At 40.5% G+C, this 17,904-nt stretch overlaps 1 protein-coding gene across 3 annotated transcripts in view; it reads left to right on the forward strand.

Annotated features, from left to right (window-relative positions):
- KIZ (kizuna centrosomal protein) overlaps positions 1-17,904 on the forward strand; it is a 112,942-nt gene that overhangs the window by 8,078 nt on the left and 86,960 nt on the right. For 2 of the 3 annotated variants that reach the window (XM_081255958.1, XM_081255959.1), the window contains exons 3-4: positions 879-1,041; positions 9,664-9,756. In XM_081255958.1, the coding sequence (XP_081112084.1) occupies positions 879-1,041; positions 9,664-9,756 (256 nt within the window). Of the gene's footprint in view, positions 1-878; positions 1,042-3,695; positions 3,784-9,663; positions 9,757-17,904 lie in introns of those variants that run through there. The other variant, XM_081255960.1, reaches the window with a different exon arrangement.

The following is a 17,904-nucleotide window of genomic DNA, read 5'->3' on the forward strand; positions in this document are numbered from 1 at the left end:
TTGAAAATTATTGGCTTAGAGGTGGGAGTTTAAGGTCTATTGTTGATTAATTTTTAACATCTCTAGCGTCTCTGCAAATCTGTTTTTGAGGGTGAACATTTTTATAGTTTTCAACTTATTTTCGCTTGATGAGAGAATGTTGAATAATTAATTGAGCCAACAGTGGAAATGCTACATACCAGGTACCTCTTATGACTTAAATACTTGTGAAGAAGAAAGAGCTGAGAGGAGCAGTGTTGGTAATGAGGGGAGAGGGGCTGCACAGTTCTAGCCGCCCGCTGTGTCTTTTGATACTGCATTTTGGATGAGAGTCTCCAAAGGTTTCTTCACAATTTGAGTAGAGTGACAATCCATATATTGTTATAAAATATTTTCATAATACAGTATGTTATTGCAGTTTCTAAAAAAAATTTTTTTAATATCTAAATGAGAACTTCTGGGGCATTTTAAATTTCAAAATTTCTTAATGTTTATGGATTGTGGTGCATAGTTTGATTCTGTTTCTATATGAGCAGGTAGTTTTGAAATTGTCACATAAAAGAATGCCATTGGGCTGTTCATCTGAAAAGGGCCACCTAGGCATGGCTCTTGACACCACACTTAATTTTGAGAAAGAAATCCATATAAATCTTTATGTGTGAGTGGTGTAATGTGGTCTGGTATCCGTTTCTCAGGAGAGTTATGCCTAGAGGTGATACCTCAGTGATGCTGCATTAATTTCCTCTCTAAAAATGCATATGCATCCTGTCCTTTAGGCTGCAGCGTTTGGGTAAAATATCTTAGAATACATTGTCTCATTAACAGTTTTGTTAAATTCTCCTCCTTAGAGTTGTTCAAGTCTAACTCCATTGTTTAAAAATCTGCTTTTATTCTTCTAGAGTTAAGCTGAAGTATGTAAAACTAAAGAAATACCTGAAAGAAATATGTGAATCAGAAAAGAAGGCTCGTACTCGAAACCAAGAATATTTAAAGGGGTTTGAGCGGGTCCAGGCTCACGTTGGACACTTTACCACAAGTTCAGAGAAGCTGCAAGAACTGAAGGTGACATCTCATTTTGTACTGTTTTCTTTTGTCCTTTTTAGCTAAAATTGGGACTAGTGAGCAGTAAGTTTCTGGTCCGTGGCAGTCACTGATGTTCAGTTGTTCACCTGTAAGTTAACTGTCAGTTTTCTCTGGGAATTAATTACCATGTGACCAGATTTTGGTCAGAGAACTTGAGATTGCATTTTCTCAGATTTCTACTTTAGTTGAGGAATTACTGGAACATCTATACTTTGTTACTCTACACAGGTAGTTAAACGGGCACGGCCTCTGGCCACACCTGACCTGGCGCCTGGCACGTGGGATCTCTTGGCCTCAGGACTGAATTTGAGCAACATCAGGTTCCCTGTGGAGCCTGCTTCCTTCTTCAGAGGTTCTTTTTCTGTGGCCTGAGCCCCTCTGTTCTGGGCAGGCCGGGTGTCAGGGGGAGACTGGCGGGGAGAACTGGCCCAAGGACTTCACCCTCATGCCCGTCGACTCTGCAAGCCAGAACAGCCACGCCTTCCCTGCCCTCTCTGACCCTGGACCCCACTCCCTTAGGCTGCCTGGCAGCCTTCTGCTCTACAAACTGTGTCAAGCATGGAGGGCTAGGCCTTGTTTCTCACCATTTGTGCTGCTCAGGGCTTTTGCCCAACTTAACCCACCTGCATACTGGTTACCAGAGAAGTTGGCTTCAGCACTTCCCTTTCTTTTTTTTCCTTTCACAGTTTTCCCCTAGCCTTGTATAATATAGATTTTAAGTACACAGGAAAAGAATTATTATAATGAACATTCATGCTGTGGTCTGAATGTTTGTGTCTCCCTGCCCAAATTCATATATTGAAATCCTAACCTCCCAAAGTGATGTTACTAGTGGATGGAGCCTTTGAGAGGTGCTTAAATCACGAGGGTGGGGCTCTCATGAACAGGATTAGTGCCTTGTAACAGAGGCTCCAGGGTGCTCCTGGCCCCTTCCACCAGGTGAGGACACAGTGAGAAGGTGGTAGCTCTGAACCAGGAGGGGTCTGTCACCAGAAGGCAGCTGTGCTGATATCTTGATCTTGGACTTCCAGCCTCCACAACTGTGAGCAATACATTCCAGTTGTTTATAAGGCACCCAGCCAGTGCGGTTTTATTACAGCAGCCTAAATGGACTAAGACAGCTCATGATCTAACCAGATGCAACAGTTGTAAATATTTTGCTATATTTGCTTTGCCTGTGTCTGTGTATGTATATTTTTTCCTGAGCCATTGAAAGTATGCAGCAGAACCCATGACATTTCTCCCCTAAATACTTGAGTGTGGATCCCTTAAGAACAAGGACAGTCTCCTCCATAATCATACCATTATCACACCTAAGAAAATTACTAATGATTCCATAATATTGTTTAATATTCAGCCAATATTTCAGTTTCCACAGTTCCCTTCAAAAGTCTGTCTTTCCAGACCAGAAGCCACCTAGGGTACACATTACATTTGTTATTGTGCCTTTTTTAGTCTGTTAATCTAATTTGGTTTCCTACCAGTCTTCCTTGTTTTGTTTTGTTTTTTCAATGATACTGGCTTTTTGAAGAAGCCAGGCCAGTTGCTTGTAGAATGACTTACATTCTGAATTTGACTGGTTATTTTAACTTGTGTAGCATCCCCTGTGTTTCCTGTAAACTGGAAATTTGGTCTAGACTAGCACTGCCCAGTAGAACTTTGTGGTGATGGGAACCTTCTGTCTCGGTACTGATGCTAATACGGCGGTACATAGCTACTGAGCACGTAAAATGTAGCTTGTGACACTGAGGACTGAGTTTTTGTGTTAAGTTTAATTAATTAAATTTAAATAGTCACAGCTGAGGTTATACATTCTACTGCATCCCGTCAGGAGGCTCATGAGCCATGATGTCAGGTGGTCTTGTTTGAGCCAGGCTGAGTTTGATGCCTTTGTTAACATGGTGACCTCTAGGTCTCTCTATTGTAAGGTACCTTTTTTCGCTTTGTAAATTAGTAAATAATCTGTGGAGTGGTGGCTTGACATCTTGGGAATACCTTGTTCCTCAACAGCCTTTTGCCTAGCGGTTTTAGACTCCATTAATGATGCCTGAATCAGTTATAGTGGAGGTTCTGAAATGGTGATTTTCTAATCTGATCTCATCTTTTACATTTGTTAGCTGGCATTCTTCTATGAAGAAGAGGTTTCTTTCCTTCTTTTTCTCCCTCTCTCTGTCTAAATGTCACTCTGGGCTTGTGAATCTTTATTTAGTCATTATATTATCAATTACTGTAATTATTCTTTTGTTGCTTACAGTCTCCCAAATTTTGCCAGTGAGAGTCTCTTCGAGTTGGCTCCTGTGTCCTTTTGACAGGTTTACCTTATACTTCCCTGCCTCAGACTTGGAATTAGCCTCTTATCTGAGGAGCTGTGGTTCCTTTGGGTGGGAAGGGGTATTTAGAAACCAAGATCTGGAGGCTAGATGTGCTCAAGCAATAGTGAGTCTTAGCTACAGCACTCCAGGTTTTTCCTCCTAGTGTTCAAGTAGAATGCTTAAGGCTAGAAAAGCAATTGTTATCAACATTGTAAACCTCTTTTCTTTTCAGAGAGTTCAAAGAGAAAATAAAAGTGGTGGACAAAGCAGGGAATTTCTTCTTCCCAGTGGAATAAAGGAAATAGTAGAGGTTTTCCTCTTATTTTCATGTTGATGCTTTACTTAACTGTTGAGTTCTCATTATAACCAAATGTGAGAGGGAGGAATTTGAAAGGAAGTATCATCCTTTGTAAGTATTTTAATATTGAGAGCATTTGTTGTGTATAGTATGATATGTTAAAAAAAAAAAAAACTTGTCTCATGAGCTACTAAAGAATATCAGCATAGGGGACCATTTTCAAGAGGAGAATGATAAACTGTATTTCTAGGACTATGTAAAGCTTTATTCATAAATACCATTTAAAAATGACACAGATATTCCTTTTTGAATTTTGGAGAAGGAATGCCATTTTAAAAATCTGCTGATGGCATAAAAGGGCAGGTCATGTAGCTGCAGTTGGGAAACACACGTGTTCTGTGGAAAACTGCATTGGCTGTGAACCAGCCAGTGATGCCCGTGACACCACCCACTCAGCAAGCTGTGCAGTGAGCGGAGTGTCCAAGCAGTGGGGGTCATCCTGTTTCTTCCTGCCTCTTCCTTTGTGCCACGGCCAGTTGTGGCTTTAGGAGTACCAGAGCCACTTGTCTCCCTTAATCCCGCCCCACTCCCGAGTCACATCTTCACCTCGCAGAAGTCTTTGGAGAGAGGTATTCTGGTCAGCACCTACGTGGTGTATTTGCCACACACCCCAGAATGCCCCGGGGCGTTTTCCCTTGACTAGAGTATAGTTAGTGCGAATGAACTTCTAACTGGTGGAAGTCCAGAAAGTGAAACAAGGTGAAACATTGTGAGAGAAGTGGGGATTTTGCCCAAGTTATATTAAGTGAATTTCTCCCTCTTTGTAAGACTAGGCCCACTTAATTGAAGAATGTTAAAATCTTTTAAAATGGGCTAAAAAACTTTTTTTGAAAAGCCATTTCAACTGATTTTATGAATTATACTACTTTATGGGGGGCCTATAATAATTTTCAGGGCTTTATAAGGATAGTGATATATCATGTAGTTTTGTAAATACAGTTTTGTGGCCATATTGCTACTTGTCAGATGGATAAAGAGGGTGAATAAACTCAGTTCACGGATGTAAATAGGAGAATCACCGGTGCTGTGAAGAGGGTGCCGCTCTCTCCCTCTTCTTGCCCCTCACCGCCTCTCCCCACCCCGCCCACTTCACCTCTGTTTCCCCTCTCTCCTCGCACTCCCCACCTTGGCAGCTTTAGTGGAAGGGCCCAGCTGGTCCTTAGAGCAGTTTTCCTCAGGTGCCCTTTGCTCTTGTCTCCGGTTGGCTTTTCTCTGAAGCTGACCCTGAGACAAGGGTTCGGGTGTAAGTGGCTTATTTGGGAAGTGCAAGGATGCCGGGAGGCAAGTGGGGAGCTGAGACAGGGAAGGACAAGTGGCCGGAATGGGGGTATTAAGTCAACTACCACAGTCGGCACCTGGAGCTTAATTCTGCAGGGGAACTCCACCAAATGGTTCAGAGCATTTGGGAGATGCATAGTCTGGGCTCCTGAGCATCGCTGATTGAGGACTGCTGGGGGAAGGGCACAGGTGTGGGGAGCTCGTTAACCGTGTGCTCCTGTAGGCAGAGCAGCCTCCCCAGGCTCTGGGGCCTTAAGCACAGAGACAGGGTTACTGGAACTTAGGAGCACTGAGAAAGGTCCCACGGTCACGTGTGGAACATTGCCAGCATCTGCTTTGGCCTCCTGCATTCAAGTGCTGGGCTTGGGGCTGGCATGTCAGGGCTCAGGGAGGGTCCCTGGCCGGGAGCGGGTCATCATCTGGTCATGTCTCCCCTGTGCCTGAAATCCTTGAGTGCGCAGCCTTCTCGGGACAAAGCCCAGGCGCTGATCTCTGCCTGCCAACTACCCACAGCTTCAGCCTTCTGACCACACACGAGTTCTGTTCTCTCTCTGTCCCTCTCACACAACTATACAGATGTGCACATTTTCTCTCCCCACCCTGTCCCCTTTCACCCTCTCCCTCCATCCCCACCCCTCGCTCCTGTCTCCCCTGCTCCCCTATCCCAGTCTTCCTCCTGCCATCTCCCCTCCCTCCTCCACACCCCCATCTCTTCCCCTCTCTCTCCCACCCCATGTCTTCCCACCGTGCCTCCACATCTTTATCTCCCACACATGCGCGTCTGCACTCTCTCTGCTATACACGTGCTGAACGGTTTGCAATTCCTTGAATGCGCCACATTCTCTCCTATGTCCTTCGACTAGGAGAACATAGAGGAGACCTCGCTCCCTCTATGCTGCCATAGGTCTATGTCATATGATCTACATAAGCACGTCCTTCACGGTACTGTCATTGTTGCGTATCTGTTTCCCCACCTCACCGTGAGCTCCTTGTCTTACTATTTCAGTGCTCTCAGTGGCACATAGTAAGTGCTTAGTAAGCACTGACTGAAAACTAATTCTTCCATATTCTTGTTTTGTTCTCTTATGGACTGTAAACAACTATGTGAGGATGAACGTGTGTGATTGGACCCATGGCAAACCACCCAGGAGCATTTGTGTTTGATAGCAGAGGCATTTTGAAGACATAATGTCATTATTTAAAGATGTGATCTTGTTGAAAATTCAGTCCTCAGGTTACATGTGCCTATAGGGCATAAAATTTGAAGAGAACAAATCTTTTGAGCTCTCATTCAATTCCTGCTAAGCACTGTGACAGCCACTGTGGGCAGAGCATGACCTTCTGGCTCCTGGAAGACAAAGTCTGTAGCAAATCCCATTTTTTTGCCTGTTAATGTGTCCTAGTTGAATAAATAAATATTCCTCCATATCTTTTGGTAAAAGTTCCACATTTAAGAGGAAGCCCATATACTGGAAGAAAGTAGGAGAGGGAAAAACAAAAAGACTGTGAATCGCTCATATTCATCTGAGAGTCACATCAGTTTATTTAACTCTCTGTAGCCATCCTTCAACTGTAATGTGCGGAGGCCAGGCCAGCTGATCTTCAATGTCAATTCAGCTCTGTAACTGAGAATTACTGTACAATTTCAAAGACCAGTGAAAAAAGGAAGCTTATGAAAAAGGTAATAGTGGCACTTTCAGGCAAGTGGTGATGTGACGAGGGAAAACTGAAGGAATGTAAGTGAGAATACAGGAGAAAAGAAGGAAACAAAACTGGGGCGCGTGTGAGTATGGAGAGATCCCAGACATGCCAGGACCTCCACCTCCTCTTCCCACGACCCCAGATTACCGTCAGCAGATTTCATTCGTTGAGCTGAAATGAATCACCTGTGCAGAGTAAGGAAGTGAGTAGGAAAGGCCTCCTAAATTTAGGTGGGCAGCAGCAAATCCAGTGCTGTGAAGCAGTACAGGACAGAGCAAGTTCCTGATTGGGAGATGAGAGGATTGTCCTTAGAGAGGCTCTAGGCCAGCAGATGCTACCGAGACGTGAGTCGTTTGGCGTCTGAAGCAGCAACTCTGACTGTGCGGAATCTAGGCCACGTGGCAAGAAGGGAACAGGAACCTGAGTCTGCACCCAAGCGAAAGGATGCAGTGCAAGCCCTCCTGTATTGTGGAGATAGAAGAGGCCCATGGGACCTGATTCAGCGAAGAAATAGGGAAAAAGACGTGAAAGACTGATGGTCAGAGAAATAGATGTGCATGAGGACACGTGTTCTACTGCTTCATCAGGCATTTTTAGCTGGAAAATCTTGGAGAGATTCATCTGTGCAATGTTTCCCAAACTTAAAAAAAAAAAACCTTTTAAACATAGTATAACCCTTTGTTTAAATGCAGATAAAGGAGGAAGTAGAACTGGGGAGCCCTGTGGGTTGAGAGTCCCTGCTCTCCAGTGTTCAGGAGGTGGATTGGATGTATAATAACCAAGTACTGTGTATATAAATAAAAGGCAGAGAAGGAGAGCAAAGACAGTTGTAGGTACAAACCCACGGTCCTAGGTCATGCAGAGTTACAGTTTGTGTCGATTATCAGTTTATCATAGTAACTTGTAAAATTTCAAGTACATTGTACAATGTTTATTTGCATCATTAATTTGGAAGAGTAGCTACAGTTCAGATGTTTCAGATGCACAGAGAACAATCTGCATTGGACTCTTTTTAAAAAAATTTTTTTTTGCAGCACGTGGCTCTTCATTGCGGTGAGTGGGCTTCTCTCTAGCTGTGGCGTGCGGGCTTCAGCGTGCAAGGGCTCAGTAGTTGTGGTGCTCAGGCTTAGTTGCCCCACGGCATATGGGATCTTAGTTGCCCCACCAGGGATCAAACCAGCGTCCCCTGTATTGCAAGACAGATTCTCAACCACTGGATCACCAGGGAGGTCACCCTGCATTGGACTCTTGAAGATACTTTCCTGCTGTTCTTTATGAAGTCCTGAAGCAGTTAGCACTTTTTTCCTCAGTAAAATGAATTGAATAATACTCTTATATTTCCATGAGAAAATGCTCTGTCTTTTGGAGTTGTGGCTCTGAAATGATCCCATAATGAGGAAATCAGGTACAATGCCTGTTGCATGTTTATAACTGATCTCAAAGAGCATAAGAAGACATTTGTAGCCACAGGAACAAAGAATTTTTGCTTAAGGTTTATTACTTAATAAACCTCTGTTTATTTTGTTTGTCTATTTTGTAAATCACCCCTCATGTCTTTTTAAAGGTATTTTCTCTTGGAATTTGTAGAGTGTGCCTGTTTAAAGCTCTTGGGGTTAAAAATTAAATATCTGTTGAGTTCAAAGGAGTAGATATAGAACAGAGAGATGTAAATTGTATTTTCTTAATTGCCTTCTTTCTTTATCTTTTCTTGGCTTGTTTTGTCATTTTTACTGGCCTTATGAAACTTTGATTTAATTAGGTCTCTATTTATGTCATTACTGCCAATCTGCTGTGTTAATAGCATTTGATAGAGAAAAAAGAAATCCCTGCTTAACATATTAAAAATGGGGCAGCATATAATACCTTTTAAGATAGTTTGAGGGAGACAAGTCAATTTTGGTTATTATTGTCTGTTCACTTTTTGTGTGTCAGAACAAAAGTTCGGGCCTATTTTATGTTCAGACTGAGAACTAAGAAAACAGTTCTCTAATTTGGTTATCTTATAGGTGTGTTTCCAATTGCAGTACATCACTGCCTCATTTAGAAAATGTTGTGATACTTATCTGTGATGGACCACAAGCAGAGACTTTTTAAGGCTTTACTTACTAACATATGAATCAAAGTGCTTTTTATGCGTTGCTTTTAAGAAAAAGTCATTTTATGATGGAATCACTTTCATTAATTATAGTGTGGTAATGACACAGACATCTTTATGAGTTATTAGCACGAGAGCAAACTTGATGCCTATGGTGCTGATCATTGACATCTACAGTGTATTTGTATCCATAAAAAATGGAGTTTGCAGGGGACACGGGTTCATGCTCCAGTCTGGGAAGATCCCACATGCCGCGGAGCGGCTGGGCCCGTGAGCCATGGCCGCTGAGCCTGCACGTCCGGAGCCTGTGCTCCGCAACGGGAGAGGCCGCAACAGTGAGAGGCCCGCGTACCGCAGAAAAAAAAAAAAAAAAAAAAAAATGGAGTTCGTTTCCAGTTGATGATCTAGCAAATAATATACTCAGTTGCTATGACAAGTAGGACCATGATATTACGTGGATACCATACAGATAAGAAATCAGTAGGATTGCTTTCTCTTCCTTTTTTTAGGACAGAACTTTTCAGAAGAAGCACCATCAAATGTGTAACTTTCATGATAAAGTAACTGGATTTTTCATGATAGCTTAATATATCCAGGTTTTATTTCCTAGATTGATGAAGGACTAAGTGAAAATCCATCAAATGTTATTTTATTTAAAACATGTAACATTTTATAGAATTTAGCTTTTGATGTGTTGTTTGTGAAATTGTCTGTTTTCTAAGGTAAATTGAATTTCTCAGCAGTATCAGTTTTTACTTTCTCTTTACTGTTCCTTTTATGCTGTAAAGTCTGAAAAATATAAATAGGTGCTAGTTGTAATAATATCCTCCACAAAATCAAACTTTGTTTATATTTAGATTGAATATGAGACTCAAATTAAGAAGATGCATCTACTCTCAAAAGATAGCCTGGGAAAAAAAGGTGAACTGAAAGATGAAGACAGAGAAAAGGTAATAAACTAAAATGATAAACTTCTGTTAACAGAGGATTTTTGGCGTGTTCATCTTTTAGGATACTGTTGTAAATAAAATCGTCTTATTACAAAGATCTTTTTGATTAAACTTTAAGTGATTATTTAAAGACATTTGCTTATAGAGTATTGCTTTAATGTATAATTCAATTAAATTTGCTGAAAGGCAGTCACTGTGGCTGTAAGAGAGAGATTCCAAAGAAAACCTCAGTGTTGTTAGTAGGTGAAATTTTGTTTTTCTAAATAATGCTTTGTAGCTGCCTTTTTCTTAGTTCCAGAAATGTTTTAAATGAGAAGTAAATGAAATGTGGCATTTTGCTTCTTTTCTTTGTATACATAATTTTGTACATTTTAACCTTTTCATAGATAAAGTGGAAAGAAAGGATTGCATATCTCAGCAACAGACAAAAAAGAATGGCAAGGAATACTTAAATAAATTCTGCTATGTATCTGCCGTAATGCAGGCTTCTAATCCTCCCGCCTATCTCCATATAAATGATTCTGCTCAAGACCATAGATGTTTTCTTCACTAAAAGCAGTAAAGCTCTTTTAGATGAAATGTCTAAAAACATCTTGTAATAACTTGGAGCATGCTGGCAAGAGTAGTCACTTGTGACTATGTGTGAAACCCCCTCAGCCAGTCGATATTGTAATAAGCAAAAATGGGAGCATCACTCCATTATTCAGAGAAGCCAACAGCGTGCTTCCTCCTTAGGCTGCAGCATTCATTAAGAAAAGCTTACTGGGCTGAAAGCTGGAAACAGATGATAACGGGATATGATTTTCATATTTAATGCTTTCCTTGGAAGAGTATGTGTGCTACAGATTGATAGAAGAATCAACTGCTACTTTACTAAAAGACTTTCAGGTTTGCCCTATAGCTACCGATGGAATCATTCAGCCAAGAAATTAACTTTTTCTCCTTTTACCTGTTTTATATATCTGCTAAGCAGGCTGCTGGGCTGCCAGTAAATGTTATTATGCAGTTAACTGTTTGGTATTTAAGACTCTTATCAGAAAAGAAACAGAGGCCACACTATTTTGTTTTTATAGTAGGAGCAAGGTTTTAGTTTTTCTTTTTTCCGTGCATTAACAGGCATTAGTCTGAGTTTATAGGAAGTTTTAGTTTTCCTTCCCAGAGATTAAAAAGTTAAAAAACCTAGAACTTTAGAGCATTCTTTAAACTGTAAGATACAAAACGCCAAGCCCCAGCAGCCCTGACCTATATAAAAAGGCCTGTAATGATAAGTGATTTCTCTGCCATGAGAGGTATACCAAATGTGGTATGATGAGATAGACTTCTGAGACATTCAGGCAGGTTTTCTGTTTGACATTTGGTCATGAAATAATTGATGTGTTTTTAAATCTATAATCCAGTTTGTTCTTTCTGTGCTGTTCCTTATAGACACCTTGTTAGTATGACAGTGTCAGTGGTACTTAAGTAAAACAGGAGACTTTTTTTTATAATTGCACTACTGATTCCTTACCTTACATATAGTTATATAGTTTCCTTTTAAGTCATATTTAAAATTAGGGCAAGAGACATATAGCTGACAACTCCTTAAAATGTTACATAGAATAATTAGAAGTGTTTCCTTTTTACTGGAATGTGTCATCTCCTTAAAAGCTTTGACTATTGACTGTATGTAAGACTCAACTAGGTAACATTTTGAGACATAGCTTGCCTTTTTCAATTTCCCATTGATATTCTATCAATTAAAAGGTAGAAATATTTCAGCAGAACCCTGAATTAGTTAACACTTATTATACACTAAACCAGAACAATTCCTTACCCTATGGGGTATGTTTTATCTTTCAGCAGTCACATGAGTTAGTCTCTGTGCCCAGAGCGCTGGTCTCCAGGGACTGGCCTGAGCACGGTGGTTGAATTCAGCAGATCTTTGCTGAGTGAGTGCTGTTTGAGAAGCTGCAGCAGGTCCCTCTAGGAATGCCACGATGCTTGCCCTCGAGGCACTTCCCACAAAGCGCTGTTCTTTCTGAGGGCTGGGATAGTGTGTGCTGAGTCCCAGCTACATGGAGAAAGAAAGTTTGCTTCTTCTGCACTGAGTCCTCCATGGCCTAGGGGAGAAGGTGGTGTGTGAGCTGGGGTGAAGGGTGGGGAGGGTGCCAGTCGCTGAGTATTCGATAGACATTCTTGGGTCTGAAGATGTTGTGAGTGAAGGAATGGAAGCAGGAAGCCCAGCGGGAAGCCATCAGTCTGGCTAAAGGGGAACATTCTTGCAGGGAAGTGGGAGAAAAAGAGCTTGGAAAGGGGCATCGTGGAACTCAGTCCAAGGCTCGAGGATTAAAAATTTCCCCCTGGAATCAGTGTGTGTGCACGTGCATGATGGGGCAGGTGAAGCAAGGACTGGGCCTCAGAGCAGTTACATCACAGGCGCAGGAAGGCAGGGCTGGCAGTGCTGTGCAGGATGCCTTGGAGGAAGGAGCTCATGGGGCGAGAAAACCAGGGTTCATTCAGACGCAAGGAATGAACCGAAGGCCTGAGTTGGGGTGGCCATTGAGGGGGGCAACGCCAATGAAGGGGAGAGGAGCTGTCAAATTAATGATAATTCTGAGTTATGAAAAGATAGCTTTAAAAAGTGGTTGTGCAACTTTCAACCAGAAGCAGCAGCTTGGATGCGCTATTAAGAAGGATCAGGTAGTAATTGTCTATTTTTTCAATGTAGAACTTAGGCTCGGTTTTATAATAGTAGTCCAGTGGTTTCATGCATCCAGTGGCTGCTCTTCAGAGTCATGTGTTCTCTGAAGAGAAGTAATCATTGATCTGTTCATCCCCCAAGCTTGTTTCTAATATTAGTCTACTTAGTAAACTCTTGTGTTGTTGTTGTTAATGGACAGAAAAGACAAAGTTCCGGTCCCCATTTGACTCCTCACAAATTTTACTATAATATAGTAATCCTTCTCTTGTATTGTACGTCGCCATTTTTGATTTTGGGGTGAACCCTCGTTCCATTGGTCTCTAGGCATGTTCTTCTCGTTGCCCAGCTTTTTTGTATCAGCAGTGACTAGAGCATACACATAAAGACACCTCAAAACATATGCACCCAGGAGAGGTGGAGATGGCATTTGTGAATGAGAGCATAAACCCTGAGGTGGGATTTGTGAAGTTTCTTTGAACTGTTACACTGTGAAATATGTTCTACTAAAAGCAGAAGTGAGCTGGATACTTCACAGAAAGGTTATACTCTGCCAGGGCTAGAGAATGTGGAGGACCAGAAAATTCCATCACAGGGCTAAAGGCTGGTTGGGGAGTTCCACTTCCACTGTTGTAAACCTCCCTGCAAGGGTCACGTGGAGAATGACTGCGCAGCTTGTTGCTTCTGCCTCTAATCCTAATACTAACAGTGGGGAACAGTGACTGCACACGTATTTTGTCAGGGGCAGCATTAGGCACTTCGTATTCATCAACTCATTTAATCCTGTCAGCAGTCCCGGAAGTAGATAACTGTCATATCCTCATTTAGAGGAAGGCTCAAAGAGGTCGGTCAACTTGCCCAAATTCAAACCCAGACCATGTGGCTTCAGCGTCCATGTTATTAGCCACCTTGCTACACTGCCTTCCAAGGTAGTATGGGTGAAATGCTCCTCGAAAGTTGGGAGAAATTCCTGGTCAAATAAAAACAGCCTAGCCATATCATGTGAAACATTTCACTTATTCATTTAGATCCTGCATTTCCACCTAACCTTGGGAGAGAGTGAAATGGTCTCCCTTAGTGGTATAATAGTCCAGCTGAATCAAGTGAGATCTGATTTTGCACTGGTTGAATTGAGTAAGAAATTAGACATACACTTCAGATTCATTATGGGGGATTTTTTTTTTTTTCAAAAAAGGCTGTGGTTTAGTAACACAGTTTGGGTTTAACTCATTCAGTTTTGACTATTGTGGCATAAGAGATGGGCACTGGAATCCTCGTATTTGGGTTTGGATCCTGTGACCGAGAGCAAATTGTCCGACCTTTTAAGTCTTGCTGGAGTGAGTATAATAACCGTGGTTGATTTGAGGGTTTAAAAAGGTAATGAATAGAAGTCTGCTTGACACCTGGTAAGTGCTTGGCATGTGTTCAGTGATCCTCTTGCCTCTGTCCCCACTGTCACTGTCGTCAGCCATCTTCCTTCTCCACTGGGGTGGCTGTATGAGGGTGTCCCTGGCTTTCTACCACTTATCTATGGCAGTGGGGACAGAGAGGCTACCTACCAATTAGGAAACGAGAAGTAAAGCCCTTGGTGGTAGCAACTCATAATAGATGATTTTAGCGTGATTATAATACAGAATAACTTACAGGACATACCTTTGAAGCCTGAATTTAATGGACCCATTTAAAAATTTAGGTAGTTCTAACCTCTGTTGGATTTAGTGGCCAGTAACATCTCCTCTTGGCCTCATTTGTGAAAATTTGGTTGAGTCTTGAATCTAACCCATTGGCAAAATGAAGAGTTAAAAATCACATTGTCATGGTGTCTTAGTCGGCCTGGGCTGCCATAACAAAATAGCACATTCTGGGTAGCTTAAACAACAAATTTATCTTCTCACGCTTTGGGGGGCTGGACGTCTTAAGATCTAGGTGCTAGCTGGGGTGGTTTCTGGTGAGAGCTCTCTTTGGTTTGCAGACGACTGTCCTCTCTCTCTGGGTCCTCGTGTGTCCTTTTCTCTGTGCATGTGTGTGGAGAGAGGCAGATCTCGGGTCTTTTCCTCTTCTAAGGACATCAGTCTGTTGGATCAATAGACCTCACTGAACCTTAGTTACCTCCTTCCAAGCCCCATTTCCAAATATAGTCACATTGGGGGAGGGCTCCAGCATAAGAATTTGGGGGGGGGCACAATTCAGTTTATAACACACAATAAAGTAAAATAATTCCTTCAGGATTGTTATACGTAAATTTTTATTAAGGGATTTTTGGAAATCTTCTCAATGTGACTTAAGAACTTGTTTACGTAGAAACTAAGAGCAGTAATTGTACTGTGTGAAAAGCTGGAAATTGGGTTTGACAGCTCCATTTTTCCATTCTGCATTTATCTTGATACTTACCAATTCCCTCGTCTGTGGGGGAAAAATAATAAGAAAAAATAAAATTACCGCAGTATTCTGCAAAACATGAAGTATAACATAAATATATTTTTCAAAGTACAATAATGTTCAAGTTCCACCTGCTTTGAAAACTGTAAGCAGTTATTATTAACTGAGACACCATTACAGTAGTTCTTAACTTGCTGCTGGCTCCATCAGCATGTCCTCTCCCCTTTCCGCCAGTAAAGATGAACTCCTCATTTTAAAAATATTTTCAACTGTATTCATTTGCTTTGCTATCACTTTCCCCAGCTCCCAATATGTTTTCAATTTATTTAAACTGAAAAAAGTTTTACCCATTTCTTTCATCCCCCACCCCCAACCTCTGACAGTCATCAGTCTGTTCTCTGTATCTATGAACCTGGTTTGTGTTTGTTTGTTTTAGATTCCAAATGTAAGAGAGATCATATGGTATTTGTGTGACTTATTTCACTTAGCATAATGCTTCAAAGTCCATCCATGGTGTTGCAGATGGCAGGATTTTCTTTTTCATAGCTGAATAATATGCCATTGTATATTTTTACCACTTCTTTATCCATTCAGCCATCATTGGACACTTAGATTGCTTCCATATCTTGGCTGTTGTAAATAATGCTGTAGTGTACATCGGGGTGCAGATATCTTTTCAAGATAGTGTTTTCATTTTATTCAGTTAAATACCCAGAAGTGGAATTGCTGACTCATATGGTAGTTCTATTTTTAATTTTTTGAGGAGTCTCTGTACTGTTTTCATAGTGGCTGCACCTGTTTACATTCCCACCAACAGTGCACAAGGGTTCCCTTTTCTCCACCTACTCATCAACACTTATTATTTCGTGTTTTTTGATAATAGTCATTCTAACGTGTGAGGTGATATCTAATTGTGGTTTTGAGTTGCATTTCCGTGATGATTAGTGAAGTTGAGCATGTTTTCATGTACTTTTTGGCCATCTCTGTCTTCTTTGGAAAAATGTCTATTCAGATTTTTCTGCCCATTTTTTAATCAGATAATTTTTTGCTCTTGAGTTGTATGAGTTCTTTATATATTTTGGATATTGGCCCCTTATCAGATATATCATTTGCAAATCTTTCCTGCCATTCAGTAGGTTGCCTTTTTGTTGATGGTTTCCTTTTCTGTGCAGAAGCTTTTTAGTTTGATCTGGTCTCACTTGTTTATTTTTGCTTTTGTTGCATTTACTTCTGGTATCAGATTCAAAAATCATAGCCAAGGACTTATGTCAAGGAGTTTACCTCCTATGTTTTCTTTTAGGAGTTTTATGATTTAGTAAAACATTCAAGTCTTTAATTCATTTTGAGTTAATTTTTGTATATGGTGTTAGATGGTGATCTAGTTTCATTCTTTTGCATGTGGCTGTCTAGTTTTCCCAGCACCATTTATTGAAGAGACTTTTTTTTCTACTGTATATTCTTGGCTCCTTTATTGTAAATTAATTGACCATATGTGTGGGTTTATTTCTGCAGTCTCTATTCTGTTCCACTGATCTATCTATGTGTCTGTTTTTATGCCAATACCATACTGTTGTAATTACTGTAGCTTTGTAATATATTTCAAAATAAAAGAGCATGATGCCTCCAGCTTTGCTCTTCTTTCTCAAGATTGCTTTGGTTATTTGAGCCTTTTGCATTTCCATACAAATTTTAAGATTGTTTTGTTTCTGTGAAAAATTTCATTGGAATTTTAATAGGGATTACATTGAATCTGTAGATTGCTTTGAGTAGTATGGACATTTTAACAATATTAATTCTTCTAATCCATGAGCACAGAATATCTTTCCATTTATCTGTGTCTTCTTCAATTTTTTTCATTAATGTCTTATAGTTTTTAGTATATAATCTTTCACTTCCTTGGTTATATTTATTCGTAGGTATTTCTTATGCAGTTATGAATGGGATTGTTCATTTCCCTTTCTGATATTTCATTCATGTATAGAAACTCAACATTTTTGCGTATTGATTTTGTTTTCTGTAACTTTACTGAATTGGTTTATTAGTTCTAACAGTTTTTTGATTGAGTCTTTAAGGGTTTTCTATATATAATACATATCATATGCAAATAGTGACAGTTTTACTTGTTCCTTTCCAGTGTGGATGCCTTTTATTCCTTTTTCTTGCCTAATTGCACTGGCTAAGACTTCCAATACTATATGGAATAAAAATGGCAAGAGTGGGAATCCTTGTCTTGTTCCTGATCTTAGAGGAAACGCTTTCATTTTTCACCATTGAGTATGATGTTAGCTGTGGGCTTGCCCTATATGGCTTTTATTATGTCGAGGTGTGTTCTCTCTATACCTGCTTTATTGATACTTTTATCATAAATGGATGTTGAATTTTGTCAAATATTTTTTCTACATCTATTGAAATGATCATATGTTATTTATCCTTCATTTTCTTAATGTGGTATATCACATTTACAGATTTGCAGATATTGAACCATCCTTGTACCCCTGGAATAAATTCCCCTTGATTGTGGTATATGAGCCTTTTAATATATTGTCAGAAATTCCCTGGCGGTCCAGTGGTTAGGACTTGGTGCTTTCACTGCTGTGGCCTGGGTTTGAGCCCTAGTCAGGGAACTAAGATTCCACAAGCCGTGGGGCACAGCCAAAAAAAAAAAATATATTGTTGAATTCAGTTTGCTAATATTTTTTAGGAGTTTTGCATCTATGTTGTTCAAGAATATTGGCCTGTAATTTTCTTTTCTTGTGGCATCTTTGTCTGGTTTTAGCATCAGGGTAATACTGGCCTCATAAAATGAGTTTGGAAGAGTTACCTCCCTTTCTGTTTTTTTGGAAAAGTTTGAGAAGGATTGGTATGTATGCTTCTTTGAATGTTTGGTAGAATTCACTAGAGAAGCTCTCCACAGTAACCCATCACTTGGAGCCATCTATTTAAATAACTTTTTGTTTGAGTACAGGAAAAATGAAAGTAGTTGTTAGATTAGGGTAGTGGTAATTGGTGATTTTCGCCTGTTTTAAGACTTCTTTGTTACTGATAATAGGTCACATATTATGTCACAAATACTGTTTATACTGATGAATCAG

The sequence above is a fragment of the Mesoplodon bidens genome (genome assembly GCF_964165515.1).
Source record: "Mesoplodon bidens genome assembly, chromosome: 15".
Taxonomy (NCBI): Eukaryota; Metazoa; Chordata; class Mammalia; order Artiodactyla; family Ziphiidae; genus Mesoplodon; species Mesoplodon bidens.